General features: G+C 43.9%; 3 protein-coding genes and 1 non-coding gene across 10 annotated transcripts; 1 reads left to right on the top strand and 3 right to left on the bottom strand.

Moving 5' to 3' along the window:
- Positions 1 to 894: 894 nt before the first annotated feature.
- On the bottom strand, positions 895 to 2,193 carry LOC149304115 (histone H2B 1/2/3/4/6-like). Its single transcript, XM_089480090.1, has one exon. It carries the CDS (start codon positions 2,160 to 2,162, stop codon positions 1,782 to 1,784), a length of 381 nt encoding a protein of 126 aa, XP_089336216.1. The 5' UTR covers positions 2,163 to 2,193; the 3' UTR covers positions 895 to 1,781.
- Positions 2,194 to 2,752: 559 nt separating this feature from the next.
- On the top strand, positions 2,753 to 2,825 carry TRNAF-GAA (transfer RNA phenylalanine (anticodon GAA)). The gene has a single exon. It is a non-coding gene; the product is annotated as a tRNA-Phe (tRNA).
- A 2,176-nt stretch (positions 2,826 to 5,001) lies between these two features.
- Positions 5,002 to 5,313, bottom strand: LOC149304117 (histone H4). The gene has a single exon (XM_089479675.1). The coding sequence runs from the start codon at positions 5,311 to 5,313 to the stop codon at positions 5,002 to 5,004; it is 312 nt and encodes a 103-aa protein (XP_089335801.1).
- A 3,945-nt stretch (positions 5,314 to 9,258) lies between these two features.
- Positions 9,259 to 26,014, bottom strand: LOC149304118 (heterogeneous nuclear ribonucleoproteins C1/C2). Of its 7 annotated transcripts, XM_089480835.1 has the most exons (9): positions 25,863 to 26,013; positions 20,987 to 21,012; positions 16,823 to 17,091; positions 13,941 to 14,055; positions 13,421 to 13,468; positions 11,692 to 11,852; positions 10,562 to 10,663; positions 9,732 to 9,889; positions 9,259 to 9,629 (listed from the first exon to the last, which is right to left on the bottom strand). In XM_089480835.1, exons 3-9 carry the CDS (start codon positions 17,061 to 17,063, stop codon positions 9,546 to 9,548), a joined length of 909 nt encoding a protein of 302 aa, XP_089336961.1. In that variant the 5' UTR covers positions 17,064 to 17,091; positions 20,987 to 21,012; positions 25,863 to 26,013; the 3' UTR covers positions 9,259 to 9,545. The 7 variants fall into 7 exon arrangements, with proteins under 7 accessions (XP_089336961.1, XP_089336960.1, XP_089336955.1 ...); XM_089480834.1 differs by having other exon boundaries at positions 9,259 to 9,889; positions 13,980 to 14,055; positions 25,863 to 26,014; XM_089480829.1 differs by having other exon boundaries at positions 9,259 to 9,889; positions 25,863 to 26,014.
- Positions 26,015 to 26,025: the final 11 nt, after the last annotated feature.

A 26,025-nucleotide genomic window follows, 5' to 3' on the forward strand; every position in this document is an offset into this window, starting at 1 on the left:
CTTATTTGGTCGCGTCCTACATCTTTCTTGACTGCCCTACATTTTTACAGCACCTCGTTCTCCTCTGTGGTCAATTTGTTAACAATATATATGTTTTTAATCTGGCAATTTATTGCATCTCCATGGCACTTTGCGTACTTTGAGTTGCTTCCCAGGCTGCCGCTGAAATGCCGCCTTTAATCTGTGATAGCAGAGATTACAGCAAAGTACAGTAGTCTCCAAAATCCTGAATGCCTTTGCCAGATGAGGAAGCCAGTGGAGCTTCAAAAGCTTGCAGCATGTATTTAGTGCATTTTGTTTGGTCCAATAAAGGTATCCACTGTTTTTTGGATAATACTGTTCTTTGCTGTATAAACAACACAGGCTACTCTTGGATGTCTTTTCAGGAGAGATTACGGGCAGCACAGTAAATCGGACGTAATAATAAAGTATAATAAGCATTTTAGAGCTCCATGCCATATATCCTTTTAGCCTTTCTAAGCAAAGCCATGTAGCCCTTTCAAATATAGCATCCAGCCTTTCTAGATAAAACCATAGATAGCCTATTTAAATACAGCCTTTTAGCCTTTCTAAATAAAGCGATATAGCCATTTTAAATGAAGTATAATTGGCACCTTAGAGCTCCATATCCTGTATAGTATAGCCTTTTTAAAATGGAAGCAAGGATCCTTGGGCAAGAAGTCACACTCTCTCAGCCTCAGAGGAAGGCAATGGCAAACCCCTCTGAAGAAACCTACCATGAAAGCCCCCATGATGACAGGTTCGCCTTAGGGTCACCATAAGTTGGAAACACCCAGGACACAAAACAACACAACAACAACAACAACGGATCTAAAGCATTTGGAACAGTACTTTAATATCGTTTCACAATTTTATATTTGATTAAATGCGTTAGTTGTTTTTACAGTTTGTATTTCAACTGCATAACTGGCTTAATTTTGTATGGTTTATATAGTTATTATATGGCTTTTAGGCTGTACACCATTCGCAGTTTATACGCTGTTTTGGTGATGCTTTCCAAGTGCAATGCAATTACTTGGAATTACTTTCCAGTTACTTCCACCTTCCCAGTAATTTGTAACTGAGGCCAATCTTCTAGGGGACCATAATATTCTTAATTAGAGATTAAAAGTCCAGTGCTGGAGATGTTAGTGTAAATTTCCCCTTCTATGGTATTCTCTCATACAATTCCAATTCCCATTTTATTCTACATGACACTATTTTCCTTTAAAGCCAACTACAGTAACTGTTCCTCTCCCTTCTCCAGTTCCAACTCCCTCCTCCTTTATTGCCATAGAGAACGACAGACTAAATCCCAGTTACTTGGAATTACTTCCCTATTACTGGGAATTGGGGCCAATCTAGTTCTTTAGGGGACCATAATATTTCTAATTTGAGATTAAAAACCCAGTATTGGAGACTTAAGTGTATTTTCCCTTTCTATTCTAGTCTATATTCTCACAGGTTTCCAATTCCCATTTTATTCTGTACTGTTTTCCTTTAAAGACTAGAATAACTGTTCCTCTCCCTTTTCCAACTTCAACTTTCTCCTCCTTTACGACTACAAACTAAGCTCCAATTACTTGCAATTACTTCCCAGTTACTTGGAGCCGAGGTTTATTCAGGGAATCATACTAAGAGAAAGACAGGTCTGTTTAACTCCAAGGGCTTCTGTTGTGTAAATGTGAGGCAGCTCTTTAGTTGAGGAAGTGGGTGGCTCTTAAAAGAGCCTTTGGGTCTTTAGGTTCTGAGGCCTAGAAGCCAAGGAGGGAAGGCGCCGCCTACTTGGAGCTGGTGTACTTGGTGACGGCCTTGGTGCCCTCGGAGACGGCGTGTTTGGCCAGCTCTCCGGGCAAAAGGAGCCTGACTGCGGTCTGGATCTCCCTGGAGGTGATGGTAGAGCGCTTGTTATAATGGGCCAAGCGGGAGGCCTCCGCAGCGATGCGCTCGAAGATGTCGTTGACGAAGGAGTTCATGATGCTCATGGCCTTTGAGGAGATGCCGGTGTCCGGATGGACCTGCTTCAGCACCTTATAGACATAGATGGAATAGCTCTCCTTCCTGCTCTTCTTGCGCTTCTTGTCGCCCTTCTTCTGGGTCTTAGTGATGGCCTTCTTGGAACCCTTCTTGGGCGCAGGAGCGGACTTCGCTGGCTCAGGCATTCTCGACTTCACGCAGCTCTGACCTCGACAACAGGCAAAGTCAGACTGAGATAACCAACGCGCCGCCTGCCCTCTATTTATAGGCCGCGTATGCAAATGAAGGCTCTGAAAACACACGCTTCCTATTGGCCAGAACGCATCCCCGCACGCTTCCTATTGGTCAGAACGCTCCTCCTCGTCTACCGTTGGCAGAGGCTCGAGACCGCGGCAGCGTTTCAAACCTGGCTCTCTTATTGGTTGCCTGACCTTCCTCCTCGTCTCTGATTGGTTAATTTTCTCAACGCGCGCGCTTCCTTCGGCTAGCTGGGCTGGAAACCTGTTTCCCGCTTCTCTGAAGGGAATAGGTTTATCAGCTCTCCCTTTCTGTATCCCCCCCCCACACACACACACACAGAGACACTGCCCAGCCCCGTTTTGTTCCTATAGTGAAATGGTATAATCTGTGTCCTAGTGGTTAGCTAATCTGGATGAAGACTGTTGTAATCTCCTAAAAGGAGTTATACTGGAGAGGGATAAATTAAGAACGAGTTTCTTGAAGCCTGAAAATCTGCAACTTTCTAAATTGTGCTTCAAAAAGAAGGAAGCAAGAAGCCGAAATAGCTCAGTTGGGAGAGCGTTAGACTGAAGATCTAAAGGTCCCTGGTTCGATCCCGGGTTTCGGCAAAGAGAAGTTTTGGCTTTAGTTGACATCTAAAGCATCTGAACCTTCCTATGCTCCCTTTATTGAAACATCTCACAGAATCCCATAGAAAATGGTTTTCCTTTTTAATAATAATATTATTACATACTGTATATCTCATATGACAGGGTCACCATAATAAATCCAGGAATGACCTGGAGCCACACAATAACACACAAACACACTCACACACATGTATACATTAATACATTTTATTAGCCATATAAAAACACAGCTCCCATAATAACACACAATCTCATAACACTCACAGCATCATTCGCATGAATGAAACTCTTAAAACATACAGAACACTTATTCTAATTTATCTTGACATTACAATTTCATCACCTGCAGTTTACAAACTTCTCTCTTGCTCTCTAGTCAAGTTTCTTTCCTTTCTTCTCCCCATAAATATGAGTGTGTGTGTGTGTGTGTGAGTATATATATTATTGTGTGGCTCTAATTTCTGGATTTATGGTGACCCTAAAGGTGACCCTATCATAGGGTTTTCTTGGCCAGTTTCTTCGGAGGGGGGGTTGCCCTTGCCATCCTCTGAGGCTGAGAGAGTGTGACTTGACCGATGGGTTTTAATGCATGAGCAGTAGGGTAGTGGCTTGATTGTTGGGACCACAACTCTGGAGACCAGGGTTTGAACTCCAACTAGGCCAGGAAACCTCATTGGGTGACCTTAAGGAAGTCACACTCTCTCAGAGGATGGCAAGGGCAAACCCCCCTCCAAAGAAACCTGCCAAGAAAACCCTGTGGCCTTAGGGTCGCAGTAAGTCAGGAAAGACCCAAAGCAAGGCAACAGTGCAGCAAGGGAGTCAGGCCTTGGTCTCCAGAGCCATAGTCCAAGGCCCAGCTCCCCAATAGACACAAGAGGCTTTACATTCCTTCTCTCTCTTTTAATTTTAACTTAATAAAATTGTTTTAATTTTGTCGTCTGCCTTATTTTACTTGAATGTTAACATGTACAAATACACATTATATTTAATTATTTTTGCAGGAGGTTCATTTTTACCTATTTTAATTGATTGTGTGTACAGCGCTATATAAATAAAGTTTAATAATAATAATAATAATAATAATAATCTCCGAAGAAAGCCCAACACCATAAAATGGAGGGGGGAAATTGTTATTATTATTATTATTTCTTATCCGCCTTTCCTATGGCTTTAAATGAGCTCCGGACTCCATACATTTGTGTAGATTGATAGGATAGGTTCCTAAACATTTAAACAGCTAGATGTTTTTAAATCTCAAATTAATGGGGATGGAAATATTTAGGGGACCAAAGGGGTAAGTAGCTGGAAAACATGCTATGTTTAAGACCTCAAAGATATGGATCAGTATGGGAAGGATCTTGTAGTACCTTTAATCCATTTCCGACTCATGGCAACTCTAAGGCAAAGCTGTTGCGGGGTTGTCTTGACAATAATTGTTCAGGCGTTTGCCATTGCCGTCCTCTGAGGCTGAGAGAGTGTGACTTGTCTAGGTTCACCCAATGGGTTTCATGGCCCAGCAAAAGACAACAGAGAAAATGCTCATGCTTGGGAAAATCCCCCAAGACGCTTGCTATAGGATTGCCATATATATAAAGGCAAACATGTCATCAGGTTTTTCTGAGTGACTTACCAATGGGTTTTTGTGGCCCAGCCTGGATTTGAACCCTGGTCCAACACACACTGCAGAAATATTCCTGTTTGAGACTGCTTTAACTGCCTTGGCTCAGTACTAGGGGATGCTGGGTATTATAGTTTATTCTGGCCCCAGAGCTCTGACAGAGAAGGTTCAACGTCTCCCAAAACTAGTTCCCACAATTCCCTAGCACTGAGCCAGGGCAGTTAAAGCATCTTGAAGTAGATTATTTCTGCAGTGCGTTTTGGACCATTAGTTAGCTTTCAGAGAAGCTGTGATGCCCCAAACTACAAATCCCAGAATTCTAGAGCATTAGAGCCATGGAAGCGGGATTAAGCTGCTAGATTTCTAGAGCGCACAATCTCAAAGGCACACCATTAAACCTAATAATGCTTAAGAACCAATACTGGGAAGCCTCAAAGTGTTGCTATGAGGACAACGGCTCTTTTCCTGAAGGAGTGGGTGGCCCTGAAAATGACCTTTTGGTTTGCATCTTGTTTCTTGCGAGTTCCCCGGCGCCTGTCAGCCTCCGAAGCCGTAGAGAGTTCTTCCTTGGCGCTTCAAGGCATAGACCACATCCATGGCGGTGACCGTCTTCCTCTTGGCGTGCTCAGTGTAAGTCACAGCATCGCGGATCACGTTCTCCAGGAAGACTTTCAGCACGCCCCGGGTTTCCTCGTAAATGAGGCCCGAGATGCGCTTCACTCCCCCGCGGCGAGCCAAGCGGCGGATGGCGGGCTTGGTAATGCCCTGGATGTTGTCGCGGAGGACCTTCCGGTGCCTCTTGGCGCCTCCTTTCCCCAAGCCTTTGCCTCCCTTTCCGCGTCCAGACATCTTCTCTCCTCAGCAATACGAACAACTTAACTGAACGTACAGCGACTGAGAACGCCTTTATATAGGAAGGAATCCGACCAGAATGAAAACTTCCACGCAGCCGCTTTCCCCTCCCTCTTTTGCCTCAGAGGCGCTCTCAGACCGCCAATCGTTTTCATCTAATCCACGACGGGCGGCCAGTTTCAAATGAACCAATCAGCGCTAGCGCTCGCCCATAGGATTTTACGCGGGTTTTTCCTCCCTCGCAGGTAAACCTCCCAGGATTCAACCAGATTTGTTGTTTGTCTTCCAAGTCTGATTTATGGCGGACCTATCGGTGGTTTTCTTGGCAAGATTGGGTTCAGAGGCGGTTTGCCCTGGCCTTGATCTGAGGCTGAGAGAGTGTGACTTGCCCAAGGTCACCCCAGATTTACTTTTCCCCTAAATGCCCATAGCATCGTGTTATTTTTGTGGGTGAGGAAGGAGCTTGGGGTTATTTGTCGGCTGGTTGTGGTTAGAAAAATAAAATTAAAGAGGGAAGGAACAGGAGCCGCTTAATTCGGATCAGATCTCGTCACATACTACACACATAGAAAATGATTTTTCCCATTGACGTCAATGGGGACGTGTTTAAATCTGGTTTGCAATTCCTCTACACATAGCTGTAGTTGACTAGGCGTCTTAATATATTTCGGGAAATCAGACACTGAGGAAGGAGAACATTGCTTTTTATTTTTAATTATCCTAAACACACTGCAGAATTAATCCATTTTGAGACCGCTTTAACTGCCCTGGCTCAGTGACAGGGAATCCTGGGAATTGTAGTTTATTGTGACACCAGTGCTCTCTGACAGAGAAGGCTAAATGTCTCATAAAATAAGTTCCCAGAATTCCCTAGCACTGAGCCAGGACAGTTAAAGCGGTCTCAAACTGGATTATTTCTGCAGTGTGTTTAGGACCTAAATTGGCCTGCAAATTGGAGGCATATACAGAAGTGTTGTGCTTCTGATTTTAAGGTCTCTTTTCCATAGATAATTTTAATGCTCCAAATGGAAGCTGACGCAGTGGGCAGAATTGCTGAGGTTCCTCCTCCTAGAGCCTTTTGCATTCACCTTGGAACCATTTACAAGACAAAACTATACAGGTGTTATTCCACTTTAACTGACCAGGTGAAAGTGCTGTGGCTGAGAATTTTGATCCCTAAATTGCCAATCCCAGGATTCCATAGGGCAGAAGGCATGGCATTTGAAGTGGAATGGAAGCACTGTAACCCATGATATAAATGGGCTCCAAACTAATGCAGAGCTATGGGGATTACAGACGGTTTTTAAGGAAGGTCCTGGGGGTGTTCTACTGTTTTAAAGTGTTGTGGTTTTTAAGTGCTTTTATCTTTTTAAAGTGCATTTTGTAATTGTCACTTGTGTAAGTTTTTAATTGTATAGTGCTTTTAGACTGACCGCTCCGGGTTTCTTGAGGGAAAGCAGGATACAAATAAATGTAAGAGTAACCACAACTTCAGATTTACAATTTCCTGAAATGAAGTTTGAATGGGCAAACTGACAAGAAGCTTGAGGAATGAACAATCGAAAAAATGCATGGAAGACGTAGAAAAATGAGGGGAAAATCTATTTTCCTCCGTGTTTTTTCTGAATCATGCTAAAATGAAATATTCCACAATTGATTTTCAATTTTTTTCTTGGGTTTTCCCCCCAGAAAAAAAAACACTAGAAAAATTGAAAAATGGAAGAAAATCAGTTATGGAATATTTTTTAACATGATTCAGGAAAAGGACAGAGAAAATAATTTCCCCCCTAATTTTTCCACAGCCTTCACATCTCTAAGGAGGACAAGACAAAAAGTAATTTCAAGGTAGATTCGTTACACAGAGAAAGATATGTTTGAAATGAGGATTAAACCTAAGGAAAGGAAAGAAACCACGGTGTGTGTGTTTTCCCAAATTTAAGATAGTCTTTTATGTTTAGCAATGGAAAATTATCAAAGCTGGCTGGCCATAACAAAGCAAAGAATGATGTACAAATAAGTTTTTGTTGTCAGTAAATGCTGTTGTGAATCTGTATGTGTTGTGTGCAAGAGGCGTGTTTTATAAAGGCTATTTAAAACAATTTCAATAAAAAGTATTTCATTTTTTAAATGTCCTCATGCGCCAAGGTTTTTGAAGGCATGTGTCCACTTAATGCAGCATCACCCAACGGTTACATGATGGATATCCAGATTTCTTTCTCGCTGGACTGGAAGCGCCATCTTTGCTCTGCTGCTGGTTTTATAACATCACACTAAAGGTTTCACTTCATAGCTTATTTTGTAATTCATTCCCATGACGGAAATCCACAAATACAATGGCCTGTTGTATATTCAGAGCATGCACACCCTTGGCTCCACCAACCACATTCTCTCGTTGTATTGCTTGGGTCATGCGCAAGGCTGGGCCTTGACACGCTGAGCTAGACCATAGGCCACAAAGTTTGCTCACACTTTCTATCAACAAACTAAGTAGGCCAGACTATGCTGGCTATGCAAATGCTTTCCAAGAACACACACCAAACATTTTTGGCCTGTGATGTTTGCATCCAACTATTTCCTAGCATGAGCCACCCTTCAAATTCTTCAAACGCTCTACCTTTCAGAGATTCAGGAAGGACACTGGCAAACTAGAACATGCTCAGGTCAACAAAGAGGACCAAAGGTCTGGAAAACCTATCACAAACAGGGAGTTGGGTATGTTTAGCGCAGAGGTGCTAGACCCACCATATTTAAACATCTGAAGGGATATCATGTAGATGGAGTGATCATTTCTCCTATACAAACTGGGAAATTCTAGCTAAACATTACGAAGAACTTCTTTACTGTAAGAACTGTTCAACAGTGGAAGGTCTCAAGTGGGGGACATCTGAAGTCTTTTGATGGCCGCCTCTCAGGAGTGCTTTAGTTGTGTACTGTCCTTGCAACACCAAACTCCATGATGCTATGATCCTTTCTCTGTCCCATGTCTTCCTAGAATTCTTACTTAAAAGTGAGAAACAATGCTGCAACATAGGTACAGGAACTATCATCAATTGAACGGGAACGTGATTCAAAGGGGTATGTTGCAGCCAGTTGTAGTGTACCTTCAAATCTAACAAATTATAGTTTACGTTAGTGGATTACAGCCCGCTGTTATCTTTCCCTGCTGTTTAAATAGCGCACCTTCAAGCCCTACAGAACAGACCATCACTCTTATGGGGCAGAAGGTAGACCAAGATGCTGCTGCTGCTGCTTGCCTTACAAGTTGTATATGACTTATGGCAACCCTAAGATGAACATAGGAAGAGGCTTTCTTGGCAAGATTTGTTCATTGTTTGCCACTGTCTTCTTCTGAGGCTGAGAATGTAAGGATTTGAAATCTGGTCTTCCACTTCAACACTCAACCCACTTCTCAAACACTCTCACAGAACTGACCATCGTTCTTATGGGGCAGAAGGTAGACCACAGTCCTACTTTTAATAAATGAAAATGCTGGACCCTGTTTCAAAATCATCCTATAGCTCTGACATTCGAGAAAAGCAAACAAGTTCCCTGTGGTGGGAATTAAGCCCTTGATCTCTGAGTTCGATGAAGAGTAGTCACTGTACAGATCACAAGTTATCTTGGAATAGTAGCTCCAATGTGATGGTTCTCTTCCCATCTTGACCCTCCTCCATCCACATGCCCTCTTGTTTTGGTGAACAGAGGAACTAAATCGACAAATCCAAAACCTGCACTGTATATTTAAAGCAAGGCTTTTGATCCTTTGACCTAGGAGTCCTGTGTGATGATGCAGCAGCTAAAAACTATTAGCATTGGACATGAAACACCTCTAGATGTATCTTTTTCTCTCACACACTCTCTCTCACACAACACACACACGCTCAACATGCATTCTCTTGGTTAGAAGAAGTGCCCTCACCACAAATGCACAACAGACCAGCCTTCTAAAAACAATACGTCATTTTTTAATTGTTAAGTCAATAAAGAGGTATCAAAATTAAAAGAGGAGAATTACAGGGGGGTTTAACCGAACTACTGTGGCAGAGGGATGGGGGGGAGTGGGGAGGGAGGCCAAATGCAACAGAAGACACCACGCCATGAACACACAGGGCGGGAAGAGGGAGGGAAGCAGGGCTGTGAGGAGGCAGCCAGCAAGGGGCTGGTGAGAGGCTCAATATCAGAAGAACGCTGTGTTTTGCCAGGGAGGAGAGGAGAGGTGTACTGGGCTCTTAGGAGTCATCTTCGCCATTAGCGCTGTCTCTGTCATCTTCACCTTCTTCGGGCTCCTTGTCATCCCCCTTGATGGACTCCAGCTGAGAGAGAGAAGGGGACAGGCAGAGGGGCCGAGTTAGCAAACAGGGAGAGCCGCTGTGCTCCTCCTCGCTCCGGGCTCTCTGCCGTCTCCAGCTTCGTACCTGGTCGTCTCCCCGGTCTTCATTGTCATCATCGTCCAACAGGTCCCCTTCCTCAGCAGAGTCATCTGCCCCTGCTTCGGATTCCATCTTGACATTGCTCTCTTCTTTCTTGGCAGAGCTGCTGCTTTGTTCCTCCTCTGACTTGTCATTCTTCAGTTCTAGGAAGGAGGGAGACACAAGGGGAGGGTCCAACAAAGGATCAGAACTGCTGGTCTGTTCTGAGACTCCTAGCTGCATCATTATCCCATTCTGGGGTCTCTTGCCTGCTCAGAGAATACCTTCTAAATTGGGTTTGGCCTATCTAAGTACCCATACATCTGGAAGCCTGCACCTGCTGTAGAACCAATGGCAAGCCTGTCTTGGAGAGCTTTCACTGAACACAGGCCAAATTTCTCTCCTTAGTCAGAGCCTGGCAAAATTATTTCTTCTTAACTATAATGCCCCAAATCTTCCAGTCACCATGGCTATAACTATTCCTGGGCACTGGGGGATTCTGGAAGTCACAGTCCAAAAAGTAAATTTCCCAAGCTCTGGTCAGTTGTGGTCAGCAACTGCCCTGAGCAGTGTGAAGGAGCCCGAGTGAGAAATTCTCAACTGGTTGGTCTCCTGACACACAAAGCAAGTAAGAATATTATGTGTCCCAAACATATATCCCCAGGTGCTCATCCCATGACACCTTCATACATAAAAGAGGCACTCTCTTCCCTGGAAAGATCCTGGGGCCATGCATCATAGCAAATTCCCCCACATTCACTCCACAGAAGGCACAGTCCGAATCCTTTCCCCATCCCCTTCTGCCCCCCACCCCATCCCTTCATCCGACTGTTTACTTTGATCTTTCTCTATCTTCTCCAGGCTTTCCAGCAGGGAATCCACTTTCTGCTTAATCTGGGTCAGTTCCTTTTTAATGGTCTGCAGGTCATCCCCTTTCACTGAAATGAGAAATGGACAATGCTATCAGAATTATTTACGCCACACGTTACATCAACACACTCTCCAGCAGTTCTGGACTGTAACTGGTACCATACTCTCTGACCACAGACATTGGTGAGCAAAATGCAGCCCTCCAGATTTGGACTGCTACTCCCAGTATCCTTCCCCATTGGCTATGCTGGCTGGGCCTGATGGAAGTTACAATCCAACAGCTATGCCTGGCCTATCCTTGATCTAGAGAGCCAAGGGTAAAGAAAATCTGGCCCTCCACATGCTTTGGGCCCCAAATTTCGGGCAGAACAGCAAATGGTGAGAGACTGGGCATTTTAGCTCTAAGTCATTAAAGGCATCCCATTTCTGGCTCCAGACAATTTAACAGCAAAGTTAATACAATGTCAGCACCTCAGTGGCAGATTATGACAGGGCTATGCAGCCTAATAATCCCCAAATATTTTTGAAAACCACTCCACTCAAATACAGACAACATGGCTCCTGATCACGAGACATGATGGGATCTGTAGTCCAAAATTACTAGAGGGCAACAGATTGCTTTGCCCTAGATATAGAATTGCCAATTAAGAGACAGTATTTAGCACACACATCAATTCAGGGCAACAGAAAAACATTCACATGAGGGACAGGAAGTTTCCAGTGCTGTACCTACACCCCACTTTTTCCTAAAGAGGAAAGGAGCACAAGAGACAGGACAGGGCAACTGCTGCCAAGCTGCAGCCAAAGGTTTTACCACTTCTTTCTCCAATACTAGGGAGCAGACAGACACCTTCTCACTTTAGAGGCTGCCTGTCTATTTTATACTTGCTCCTTCTAAACTAAGCTTCTGCCACTGTTAAGAGAACAAGCCTGGCTGAAGCTCCGCGATTACCCATAAAGGCTACTGAATACTCATGCAACAAGTGGCACTACAAAGTCATAAAACATACAGTGGTGGTGGTGGTGTCATTTCAGTATCCCAATGGGGCACAACACAAGAAAAAGTCTTCAACCCAGAAGCAAGTTCAATACATACATTTCCCAGACTTGGAGGATGATCCCCGCTGCCCGCTCTTTGAGTTGAATCCACTCTTCCCTCTACGAGAGGTATTGCCAGAGACTCGCTGGCGTTTGGAGGGGACCACAGCCCGGGCAATGGGAGGTGGAGGCGGCACCCGTGCCTGATAGCTGTACATCCTAGGAGTACAGGAGAAGCCAGGCTTGAGAAGCCAGTCCCAAGCAATCACGTTCTTACCCATCACCTCTCCCCATACACACAAAGCAGTGTCACATATTGGTTAAGCATGTTTGACTGCAACTAGGGAAATCCAAATTCAACTGCATCATAAATTTCACTAGGTGCCTCTGGGTAGCTCACTTGTTCTTCTCAGGCTAACCTACCTAACATGCTTGTTGTAGGAATAAATAGGAAGGAGGAGAGCCATGTACAACTTTGTGAGCACATTGGAGAAAAGGAGGCATATAAATGTAACTAACCAACCAATACAGATGCCACCTTGCTGCCATGAAGGAACATCAGGTTACGTAAAAAAATTACTATCAAAATGCAGGAGAGGTATTTGTAGGACTGCTTGCCTCAGGTGTTAAACTTTGCTGTCCTTGGATATGAGGCAGCTTTATTAGAACGCAACACCACTTGTTATTGTGTCTCAGGCAGCGCAATCCCTGGACTGTCCCTCTTCCTTTCTGTATGTCTCCATGCAAAGCATTTAACCAATGTTATCTTCCTTGTAGTTTAACTTCCCTTAGCTCATACATGAGCTCTAGGGTAATTTCTTCTTGCCATGTGATGAAAAATTGCTCCAGAGGTCACTCAACAAAAAAGGGAATGGTTTACTGGTTGTGCACAGGCTCTGCATGTTAAACATTCCTTTGCCCAAGATCCACCTGAAGAAATGGGATGGGGCTAAAATGTTATGAAAGAGCTTCTTGTAACATGAGAAGCTGTCTTACTATCAGGAAGACCCATCCAGCTTAGAAAGGTTTGACCCTAACTTCCCAAGATTAAAGGGAGAAACTTTGCCAACCCTGCATAGCAATGTACAGAACCCTCTTAATGCAAAAAAGTGCTCTGCTACTGAACTAAGCTCCCTCCTTTCCCAAATTCCCTTTCCTTGGCCAGAATACATAAATGTTTAGATTTCTACTCATACATTGACTCTCCTGGATAGTTTTAGTGCACAATCACAAGTAATTCTGATCTCTTCAAGTCTGGTGTGGGCATGTTCAGAGAGATGTGTTGGAGATAATTTCTAGATCAGAACCAATCACAAATTGCAATGCCCCTTCTGATGAAGCCAGAAGCCAGTTTAAAATTCCTTTACATTTAAAAAGTGATGTGCTCGGGGCAGGGGGGGGAGAGGGGACAAAGTGATGAACATATTTCCTGGTGACTTCCAACAGCAGAATGCTTCATTCATCTATATTAAAAATGATGCCTGCCTCTTCTTTAACCACATTCATATTTTAGCACACAACCAATCCTCTTCCCCACCTCTGGAACTTTCCCAAATACATTAAAATATAAACATCAAGGCCTAAGACTGACTAAGCAAAACTAAAAGACCTGAGTTTTAATTATATATACCAGAAAAGGAGCCCTCTTGGTGGATCTGGAATATTTTGAAAACTGGATATAAAACCAAAGATGTTTGATGTTTACTCTTCAGGAGTGTGGTAGTGCTTTCTTTTCTACTGAAAGGTTTTAAATGTGCAATGTGGCAGAGAAAGCCCAGATCACATACCTGTCATAATAGTCCCGCTGGAAGTCGTAATCCAGGTCGAAAGATGACCTGAAAAACAAAGCACAATAAACATGGTCAATTCTCATGAAAATTGAAGAAAACAATCTTGCAAATAAATCTTTAGCTAACATCATTAGGACTTCATTCCCCCAAATGGCAACCAAACTGCTAAACAGAGTTATTCACAGTGCAAGAGCAAAGGCACCCTCAAGTTTAGCCCATGCCCACTCCCTCTTTACCACATGCCCTTTGAAGCCATCTGCTGTGGGACACTGGGATCCAACAACATGGCACATTTGGTCACCAAAGGTACACAAAAGTCACTTGGACATAGCACCGCATATCCACATGAACAGCTGCATGCACACCACACACACTCACATATACACACCTCTCTCATTCAGGTTCATCCCCACACTCAGCTAGACAATAATACAAATGGAGGCATTGCTCACGGCTGGACAAACCAGATAAACAAAAAAACAGAAGTTAAAAATAATGAAAACATAAGGGTCCCGACCTGACTAGAGGGGACGGAGAAGGTGGTGCGGCTACTGACCCGTACATCTCTGTGGCCGATCTCTTCACCCCAGCTTTGCCCCGGTTCAACTTTGGCTCAGCAGCCAGATTGATATCTGAAAGAGATATGCAGAAATTTAAAACCCTGCACCTAACAAAAACAATCCAAGGCCTTCCAAACCGCCAGGGCGGTCAGAACCTTTGAGAGCTTTAGAGAATGAATTAGGATACATTAAAAGGCACAACAAACTTTATGCCAAGTTCATATATTGTTGTAAAGATAAAAACAGTGTCTACAAACACTAACTTATAAACTATGGCAGGATACAGACTGCCCAAAAAGTGTGGTCTGCCGCCACCGCCTTTTCTGCTGGTGGGAAGACGCAGCGGATAAACCGTGTGGTTTCCCGCTGACGGATAAAGAACCCACAAAAAGCAGGTTCTTTTTCCGTCGCGCTTGCAATGCCTGAGTGCACAAATGGCACACTCGTGACATCACAAGTGTGTCACAACATGCGGATGCTAAGCATCTGTCGCATCAAAACGGTGGCGCCCGTGTGTACAGGGTGCCGCCATTTTGATGTACGGGGTACGTACTAGGGTTAGGGAGCGTCTGCATGGTGCGTGCTTCCTAACCCTAGTACCGCCGCCACCACGCCACATTTTGCCCATCTGTAATGGGCCCACGAGCCACTAGTTTTAACAGATGATGGAAACAACTGGAGGGACATTATGAATATATAAAAAAAGACCTCTCAAGATCCAAAATTAAAGCAGAGACTTCATCTCTTCAGTTCTTGCCAGTACAATGATCACAACATTCCTGCATTGCAAGTTGTTGGGGAGATGCTGAAGAGATGTAGCTGGTTAATGGAGGATGTAAACTGGAACACCTGAAAGCTAGAGTTCCAATGCTTGTTGGTCAATGACCGAATAAATTTTTATATATATGTAGAGTTCCAATGTATCAAAGTGAAGAAGAACTCACCATCTCCTGAGGGTAGTCTGCTCCCCTGCTGACTAGCCCTTACCATAAGTCCTTACCCAATGATTAACTTAAAACTGTTTCCCTGCAATTTCTACTCTAGTCCTGCAGGCAAAAGAGAACTCTGCTCCTTGATCAATATGATAAATATCTGAAGACTACTACCAAGACTCCTTGTAACTTTTCTACAGGTTAAACATATCAGCTCTTGTACTGTTCCTCAGAGGACCTGATTTCCAGCCCCACCCTCAACGCTGATCTCTTTTCTATCTAGGTGCTCTGTCAGTTGCCCTTCTTAAAATGTGGTGCCTAGAACTGGACACTGTAATCCAAATGCAACCTGACACGTATAGAAGAAGGAGGACCTGTTACATCATATGATGTGGACACTATGCCTCTGCTAATGTAGTTAAAAATTGCATTGACTACTGTAGCAGCTACAGAATGTACTCTGCAATGAATCCACTAAAACACTAAGAAACATTTTTCATCCTGGAATGGTTAGGAGGAAGCTATCTCCACACACACTGATATATAATAAACTGTTATAATCTACAGAATGAGAAACTAGACAGGTAAATACTTAAGCTACTAATTTTGGTGGAGTTGTTTATCAGGCTATGAATTGGACCAGGGTTGGGGAAGAGAAACAGACTCTCTACAGCAGAGGTGGGCAACTGTATGGGGGTAAATGGCCAATCCCTCCACAACAGCCAGCCCCAGGCAAGCCTAAATATCTGTGATTTACATTGCAATCCCTCTCAAAATGGTGTCAGAAAGTGATGCTGTGTCACTTTCTGTCACCATTTTGAGAGGCACTATAGAATAGGTATCTGAAGATAGTACAGGGGGTTCTGGTGTACTTATGTGGGCGGAGTGGGCATTTTTTTTGTTTCTGCATTTGAGGGCAAAAACTGCCTAAAAATCACACTGATTTGAGGAGACTGGCAAAGGATCCTATGGGCACAAAAGTGGGATTCTGGGGCCACCCCATGACTACAACTACGGAATTCATCTGTAGGCTCTTCAATTGGATACACAAGCAATTTGCCATTTTGGTTTTCAACTGTTGAGTATTCATAAGTGAAACAAAGAGCCAGGCCATATGTTATTGGGATCAGGAAAACAAGCTGGATAAATTGTGCACCCTTCTCCTTTTCCAATTTCTAGGCAAACAATCTCTGAATGAAGGAATTATATTGTACAGGAAGGGCAGTGGGAGATACTGGACAGTGGAATATGCTGCTTCGGAGTGTGATGGAGTCTCCTTCTTTGGAGGCTTTTAAACAGAGGCTTGACAGCCATTATGATTCTGCATGAGGATTCTTTAGCTGCTCATATACAAGCTTCTGTGGGCAAGCAAACAGAGGCATGACAACAGATTTTCAGGATCAGCACTTCAAACTAGTCAGTTATTCACAAAAGAAAGCAAGGCAGTCACAATGTGGGACCAGTAAATTGCAACTGGGATACCACATGCCAGAGGTAGGTTCAAATCTTCAATAAGCCAAGCAGGCCACTGACTAGGAAAGACCACCTACATTCCTTGCTCAATGTACCTCTAAAGTATGCAGAAGGCCAAGAGGCCTCACACATATACAATCCCAGGTACAAAAAAAGAAAAATATAAAAGACTGCTCAAAGTCACAATTTATACTTTGAATGATATTGAACCATGTTTTAAAGTGGATCAAAAGGATAGCATTGTGCATTTTTTCCTCTTATGTTGCATGCTTATGTATGACCTCTTTTCCATCTACTCTTCACTCAAGATTGCCAGGCTCTATCTGCTGAAAGCATGTAGCCGGGGGGGGGGGGGGATGAGGAAATAGAGGTAAAAGCAGATGTTGAAGCAGGTGTCGATTGAAACAGGGCTGGTCACGATTTCAAGCACTTACCTAGGACCTGGCCTGCAATCATCCTGCCATCCTCTCCTGCCACAGCAGCCCGAGCATTGCGCTCATTCACATACTGCACAAAGGCAAATCCCTTGTGCACAGAGCAGCCAACGATCTTCCCATACTTGGAGAAGATGGCCTCCACGTCAGACTTCTTCACCACCAGGGTGTTGAGGTTTCCAATGAAGACCCGTGAGTTCAAGGAGCGGGGATCTGTCTTGTTGGTGACGTTGCTGGCCATGACTCAAGCACACAGCAGAGATGCAGACCTGGTCCCCAGAAGGGGGAAAGGCACCAGAGAAAAGAAATATTTCAGAGCATTTCCTAGTTTCAGCACATGCAACCTAAAAAGGGTGCAAGCACACATGCATTTCCTGGAACACAAACGGTCAAGAAATATTTTTCCATCTCTAAATGAGAGGCTATTAGATCAGGATTCTCAGTTCAATGCTCCAAAGAATACCTAAACATCAGTTAAGTAGCTGCCAGATCCTCTTTTAGAGGAGAAAAAAAGTGAACAACAGGCAAATAACTTTGTCAAAGGGTAACAATGAAGGCAGGGGAAAGTAATGCATCTTTAACGACAACCAAACAGCTAGACACATTTTCTAATATAGTCGGCCCTCCATATTGATTCTGTATCCAGAGTTTCAACAATCCATGGCTTGAAAATATTTTTGGAAAAATAGAAATTCTGAATAGCAAACCTTGATTTAACCATTTATATAAGGGAAACCATTTTACTACCACACTGAACTTATTGGAACTTGAGCATCTGCAGATTTTGGTATCCACGGGTGGGAGGTGGGGGTGTATGGTGTCCTGGAACCAAACCCCAGCTGATACCAAAGGCCCACTATATGAGACAAAGGGGATGCTAGAGATATGCTTTGTCTAAAATGGGGTGAACAATTGGTAGGGGCTGGGAGCCACATGGGCCAGCAGTGGATCTTGAAGGGCTGCACCCACTGCAAAAAGTTTCAGTTACTTTTTGCATGCAGGCTTCTAATGGGATATGAGGGCAATCTCATTCTATTTCTGAACCATTTCAGCCTAAGAAAACTCTTTCCATAAGAAAGTGACTTAAAAATCAATTTCTGGGCCACTTCCTCTTTAAAAAAACAGTCTCCTGGTCCAAAAAAGGCAGAGGAGAAATGCCTCCTTCACACCTGGGGCTGGAGTTTTGGATCAAAACATTTCAGGGGTCCTGAGGATTACATGCAGCCCAGAGACTGCACCTTCCCCAATCCAATCCGAAAAGGACAGCAATGGTGTCCCAAGACTCAAATACCTCCACCCTAGGTCAACTTGGTCCCAGGATAGAACAGCTAATCCCTCTTGGCAATGATAAGCACCTTTCAGGCTAAAGTCAACTTTACTTCCATCTGAACTTTGTTTTTACCCAGCATTCACAAGAAAGCACTGCAGGGTAGAGCATTTGTTTGTCTTTTTGGTTATTCACAATATCCTCAGCACTCTTCTTCAGCATTACATCTCAAATGAGTCGATTTTCTTATCTGCTTTTCTCACTGTCCAGCTCACACATCCTTACAGGGAAATGGGAAATACAATGACTTGAACAATTCTAATTTTAGTGCTTGGTTATATATTTTTACTCTTTAGGGTCTCATCTAGTTCTTTCATAGCTGCTCTTTGCATTCCTTGCCTTTTTCTTATTTCTCAACTACAGCCAGCATTCTGATCAATGTTTGATCTTCGCTTATGTTATAGCTAACAAAAAATGTTAAGTGGTGGGAAATACTCTGAAGGAGGAAAAAGAATGTGGTCACTTTCTTGTAAAAGTAGCAGCAAGTTGCAGAGTTCAACTATCTCTTTAAAAAAAAATGGGAGGGATAACCCAGTGCTATTTCTTTTCTGCAGAGAGATTATCTCTTGCCATTTGGGTTTGGTTAAGTAAGTAAGTAAGTAAAATTTTATTTGTATACCACCTTTCTAAGACCAAGGCGGTTGGTTGAAGACAGGAGGTAGGATGAAATTTCTTCATGTGCCAAATGCTGCAATTCTTCCAGAAAGTCACTTCTCCCCCTTAGGGAGAAAGGCAAAACCCAAACACTGCCTGTTGCTCAGTCCTACCTCTGTTGTGAAAAAGCAGCATTCATTTTCTTCTTATTGCTCTTTTGCTAGAGGTAACAAGGCATGGTTACAGCTGAAGGAAAGAAAGCCACCATTCCCCCTCTCAAGACAAAAGAAAGGGGAATTATCTTCTGTCCCATACCTTGAACCAAAACTGGCTCTTTGCTACTATCTCTTGCAAGCTTCCAGTGGGAAAGAGAAATGGGCATGTACTTTCGCATTGACAAAAAGCAGGCAGAGAGGTATTCTTTTCTATTGGACTTTTGGGAAAGCTGGTACCTTCATCAACTCCAAAAACCCAGCACAAAGGCAACCCACAATGTGTGTTCTTAGTAACGTTATCCATTTGATCCCATCCTAAGATTCCTCTTCACTCAGCAAAAGCAAACAGAAGTATCAGCCAATTTCTGGGCCAGACTTTAACCACTCATATTTGCAAAGAAAGCTGGGAATAGGTGGGCCTTGAGCCTGAGATAGCAAGTCAAAGCTTTCATTCTTTAATCAGAAGTAAATACAGAGAAATACATTTTCAGTTTCAGGCCCTGAGGGAATTGTTTTCCAAAGTCACAAATGACTATCACTTTTTTCCTGGTATGTCACACAAAAATATGAGGGATGTCAGGGAATGGAGGGGGAAACACCTATCATATGGACCTCTGGAAGTTGCCCAACAGGAGATGTGTAGCATATTTTACAGCTACCTGTTAATCAGCTTTTTAAAAATTCTAAGTATATGTCCTTACACTGCAAATATAGGCTGCTTTGTACTAGGGTGGCTTTAGGGGGTTTTGTTACTTGACTTCTAAAAGGAGACAGTCACATGAAACAGGTCAGCCCACTTCTATTTCTGAGCCTGAGTACTCCCATCTACACTTTGAATACCATGTTTCCAATGACCCTCAGTTCCTGAACGAGTGCCTGCTCATAGGGCATCTGCTCAGATTCTCCTCAAGTCATGTCTGAGGGGCAAATGTGTATACAGCACAACCCCCATATCTGCAGGGGATATGTTCCTGGACTTACTGTGGAAACATGAAATGCAAATAATAGTGAACTATATTGAAATGAATGACGTCCAGAGGAAGGCTATTACAGAATTGTGGAGGAACTAGAAATGCCTAGAGTGAACACCTCTCTAGAAATCTCTAGGTCCTCAAGGGTGACTCTATCGTCAATTTCTGGCAGAAGCCATACCATAGAAGCATGTTGGGGGACCTAGAAAATGCTTAGGGAAAATATATTTATCTGAAGTGGCTAAGTGAGACAGCAGGTCCCACCGACACAGGGGTTGTACCGTACTCATGTGTTCACTCAGGCCTTTTAAAGGTAGGAGCCTGCTGAAGCCTGGAATGAAGCCAATTGAGCCCCTTACCATCAGCCCAGATGGGTTTGTTTCTGTTCCATGTGAGGCTCCACCGGTAGCTGCCTCTGCTACTCCAGCCTCGGCGTCCATGACGGCGTTTGTAAGGGTGGGACGGTGTGGAGGAAAAGACCAGGATGGGAACTGAAGGGCACGAGAGTTGAGGGGGAAATGGGGGAGAGGGCAGGATCTGACTGGGGAAAAAGCTGTCGCTGCTAGGGAGCGATCAGCACCACAGACACATTGCAGCAACAGTTGGAAAAAATGCACAGAAATAAAATGTTAAAAATAAAAAATAAAAAATAATAATAATAAAAAGTGTTGGCACTTCCTGAGATACTCAAACAAGTTCTGGAGAGAAACCAGGTTCCGTTCTTGGCAGCCAGGCAGGCGATCAGGAAGGGAGGGAAAAAAGAGTTAAGGCGATCAATCCACTTTTTAATAAAAAAAATGAGTTTAAAAGCCTTGTTGTATCTTTCCCCCCCAAGGGGTTAAAAGCCCAGAGTCAGAGAGGACCACTCAGAAAAACTCCATTTTCATCCGGTTAAAAATCAGCAGTCATTTTTTTAAATCACCACCATCAGCAACACATCATCATAGTCAGTCACCACCATCATAGTAGCAATAATATCAATAAGTAACTAGTAACAATGATAAAAAGGAAATCAGTGGAAAGGCAGGAAAAAATGGAAAAAAATGAAATAACTTACTGTAGCTGAAGATCAAAAAAATCTCGCTGTAAAAAAACAAAAATAAAAATAGCCCAGATTAGAAAAACGGGAGGCGGAAAAAGGTCAAAGTCAGTAACGATTTCTTTTCTGTTTCAATTTTTTGTCTGTCCTTTTTTCCCCCTTTCATGCTCTCATTCCAGCCATGGTTACTGAAGAACCAGGCAGAGGAGAGCTCCTGGCAGGAAACAATCCAAGCCCTCTGAACACCATTTCATTCTAAAAATGCCCGAGAGAAGCCAGCTCATGCGAGGCTAAAAGGTTCCTCCTCTAACCCAGCTGCTGCAGGAAAAAAAAAAGGTGATTTTTTTTCCAAAATTACATCTTTCAATCCAGCTTTAGCTTGACTGCAAGGCAACGCTGGGCCGCATAAGGCACCAGATTAATAAAACAGCTTGTGCTAGATACTGGGAGGGATGTGTCTGGTGGGGCAGGGGGGGAGTGGGGAGTTTAAAAAACAAAACACGAAGCTGAGCTCCAGTGAAGGAAGGATTGGGGGGGTTTCGCCTTGCTGCCCTGTGAAAGGAGAAGGGACAGGATGAGTCAGGGTACCCCAGAAACTTTGCCCCCATCTCCCAGAATCCCCCACCGCAGAGAAAGCCGGCCACACCGTGGCTACCCCAAGCTCAGAGCCGCCTCCCCCAGCCAGATGAAGACGCTGCGCTGCTGCTTCTGCTGGTTGCCAAGGAGGCGAGCTGGAATGACGTCAAAGGCACCTGCAGCTTGGGGTAGGAGGCAGACTGTACTGAAGCTCACAGATACCCTGAAGCAAAGATGAGGAGGAAAACTACACATATACACACACACAGATTCTAATATGTGGTACTTAGGGAGAAGCAGAGGCTCGAAGCCTCATAAGGAGTTTTAAAAGCACTAAGGCCCCACAGCATCACGCTCCCAACTCCTCCCAGAAACATAAGAGAGTGCGTGCATCCACCTCTCACTGGCGTTTTCAAAGCACCATGTTTGGAAATGAAAGCATCTGTATTTTGATATATGATACTTTCACGCAGCACTGGTAAGCCTGCCTGGTTTTGCCTTCCTGTCCAGCACTGAGGTGCTACAAAGCTACTGTGGACAATCACCCACTTTTATTGTTTTAAATTTCCCTTATAAATTCACCCGCCTCTTAATAGATCTGTTATTTGTACAAGTGCAACAGAAAGGAATCTCACAGCTAGGCCATTGCTCCTATCTGTGCTGCTGCATTTACTCTGGAGGATTACGGGATAGCTTTCAAAGGGTCAGCACAGGCAAGAAACAAGGAAGAGGAAAATGTAAGGGTAATCCTTTTATTATAAATATATCGCTTAGGAAAATCAGCAAGGTAAATAAGCAAAGAGACATGAGACTGATGCTAAATACATTCAGATGCTAGCTTCAAACAAACTGAAATGGTTGTTCATGGGCACATGGGATGGAGGGATTTCATCAACACTGATGAAGACACTGCCTGCTTCCCTAACAGCAATCCTGAAAGACATCTGTGCTCCTTACTCTTTGTGTTTCAATATATGTGTGGCTAACAGATAAGACTACTGACTATGGACTTGCAATCAGACTTGCAGTCCAAGAAAAATCCTTACAAATGAGAGGATTTCATTAGAGCCAAGAAGTTTGCAGGCCTTCACTTTTTTCCAGAGCAGATGCAGGTTGTAACCAATGAAAGCTCTCAACATCTTCAGAGCATCTTGTGAGCCTATTTTACCCTCACCATAAACAAATAATACCATTTCGATGGAATTTTCAGGAAGCTAACTGCTTAAACTATAGGATCCTACAACTGCAAGCTCTACCATCCAAGATCTGTCAAATCTCTGGGCTTGTGGGCTTTGTGTTCTGTGGCTGGCACACTAGACTGGTGCAAGGGCTACCCAAATCCCATTAATATTGACACAGTTCTCCTCCCACCTAGTGCCTTTCCCCACCTATCTGATCTGCAGCTTCACTGTAGAGCAACGCTACAATTCATGGCTATGCAGAATTAACACACCTGATCCTGCTCACCTACAGCTCTACGTCATTCTTGCAATAGCAGAACGGCTTAAGCATTTTAACAGGAATGGTGACACTTTTTAAAGAACCATTTAAAAACAAGTTACCTCCAGAATCATAGTATGACTCAGAGACATTTCAATTCCCAAGGAAGGCATACTGCAAGTACTGTGGAACAAAATGCAATTTAGGAGGCCCCAGTGGGTCTCTCCAGAAGCAGAACAACTAGCTTTCAGCGTTCTGTTTAAACACCTACCAAAACAGAAGCTACTATAAGCTTCTTCCATATCCCATAAATTAAAAACAAAGCAGCAGACATAAATTCAACCGACTGCATTTGTACTGGAACAACTTTAGCTGGTGAAGGAAGGTTCCCCATCAAGCAGATGACAGACACATGAAAGCTTAAACAAGTCTTGAGGGCTGCACATTCAGAAAACATGCAAAGCTGGCCCAATAAAACCAGGTCATCCAAAATTATATAGAGGAACCAGTGTGACCACAACCCACACCATCCCTGGGAATTAAGGATAGTTTGTTGCTTTTTATTATTAAGAAATGGAGCAGAAGGGAGGGAGAGAAAGCTGTGCAGCGGGACTTTTAAAGGTTAGCACATTCATTATTGCATAATATGTCATGGCCTTATCCCTACTACAATCATATCCCAATTTATTGATAAGGAGGGCCCCCTGAACTTAGTGAGGGCATCTTGTTCTTGTGGGTCTTTGAGTAATTTCCAATTTATGACGACACTAAGGCAAACCTATCATAGGGCTTTTTTGGCAAGTATCTTCAGAGGGGGTTTGCCATTGCCACCCTCCGAGTCTCAGAAAGTGTGACTTGTCAATGGACATTCAATAGGGTTCTGTGGCCCAGCAGGGATTTGAGAGTCACAGTCCAGTGCTCAAAGCACTACAATGGCATGTGAGGATATACTTTCAAGCAAATCTACTCAGGATGTGCTTGTCTCTAAGGTCCCATCAGGCACTTTATTTATTGCTGCAACAGCCTATGCAGGACTATGGCTGCAGCCAGTGTGGCGTAATGGTTTGAGTGTTGGACTATGACTCTGAAGACCAGGATTTGATTCCCAGCTCAGCCATGAAATCCACTGGGTGACGTTGGACAAGTCACACTCTCTCAGCTTCAGGTGAAGCCAATGGCAAGCCTCCTCTGCACAAATCTAGCCCCATGATGGGTTCTCCCTTAGGATCACTGTAAGTCAGAAACAACTTACACAACAACAACGAACACTGTAGAGATATTGAAGTTTGACACTACTTCGACTACCGTGGCTCCATCCTACAGAATCCTGGGATTTGTAGTTTGGTGAGGTATGAGTGCTCTTTGGCTGTGAAGACTAGACCTTTCAAAACTACAAATCTCAGGGAAACATGGGATGGTGCAACAGCACCTAAAGTGGTGTCAAACTGCATCACTTCTACAGTACAGATACACCCCAAGAAGATCCACCTAATAATAATACTTACTCACCTCTCCTCACAGCTCGAGGCGGGTTACAACACAATCATTACCTAAAATTGAGGCCTTAGCCCTTTAAAACTACAAATCACAGGTGGAGCCACAGCACTTACTGCTGTCAAACTTGCAATTTTTCCACAGTGTAGATGCACCTTAAACGACGTGGGTTTGGAAGCAGGAATTCAGGCTGCATCCACACTGCCAAACAATCCAGTCTGAGACTGCTTTAAGTGCCCTGGCTCCACGCCAGGGAGTTCTGGGAACTGTAGTTTTGTGAGACATTTCACCTTCTGTCAGAGTGCTCTGGCACCACGACAAACTACAGTTCCCAGGGTTCCTTAGCACTGAACCAGGGCAGTGAAAGCGGGGTCAAACCGGATTATTTCATAGAGATTATTCCTGATGTCCGGCCACCAATCTGAACTGACCACCCCCTGAACCCGCTGTTGCCCATCTGCTCCATTTGTTTGTTTTAATGTACGATTTTAAACTGTTAACTGTTAAATTCAAGTTTTCAGGGGAGGGTGGGCTATTGGGATTCTGCATGCAATTTTTAACTTGCTGGCTGCCTCAATTGCCATCGACAGAGAGGCAGGATGTAAGTGTCGCTTTTATTATCATTATGATCTTTGCACATCTTTGCCTCTTCAGGCATCATTAGGACCAAACCCTGCTCCTTTGCGATACTCACTCAACCCAATCCCAGGGAAGCTCAGATGCGCCGCCTCTTTAAGGACTGCAGCCTGGATTAAGGCTCCTAATCTGGATTAAGACGCAAGGAGGGAAACTTAGGATGCGCAGCGGGCCGTTTCATTTCCTAACCCTAATAATAGGCCTTTGCATACTTTCACGTTCGTCTATCATTTCCTTCAATTGCCTTTACTCTTTATTGCCTTTGCTCTATACGATCTTATTGCCTTTGCGCTTTCCTGTCTTCCTTATTGCCTTTGCATGCCTTCGCTCTGTACTTTCTTACTGCTTTTGCATTCCTTCACTCTTCATTATCTTCATGTGCTTCTATCGTTTCCTTCAATTGCCTTTACTCTTTATTGCCTTTGCATGCCTTCGCTCTGGACTATCTTCCTTATTGCCTTTGCGTGCCTTCATTAGTCATTATTAGGGTTAGGAAACTATTATCAGGCGAAGGCGGCTTCGCTTTCCCCTTGCCTCCCATTCAGTATCCATTTTCCTTTATCCCCCTCCTTCGCACAATGGTTTCGCCCAGAGACAACTGGGGCGGGTTAACGCGGACCGTACCATTCCTACAGAAGAGGGGTGTACCAATTCGCAGGGCAGTACCACCGCGGAGGGGGACAGGGAAGGGCGATACCATTACCCCTCCAGCCCCGCCTCCGCTCTCCTTCCCAAGCGCCCAACTCACCGGCTCTGGCGCGACGCCGCCTTTATGGCTTTTAATTATTATTATTATTATTATTAGTGTTAAATAGATAGTTCCCTCTCGCTCTTCCACAGAGACCTTTCCCTCATCCACGCTCCGGACTGTTTCACAAAATGGCGCCCTCGCCGCCCTCTCTCTACCTCTG

Source organism: Sceloporus occidentalis, unplaced genomic scaffold (genome assembly GCF_023333645.1).
Source record: "Sceloporus occidentalis isolate IW3139 unplaced genomic scaffold, rSceOcc1.0.p SCAF_14, whole genome shotgun sequence".
NCBI lineage: Eukaryota > Metazoa > Chordata > Lepidosauria > Squamata > Phrynosomatidae > Sceloporus > Sceloporus occidentalis.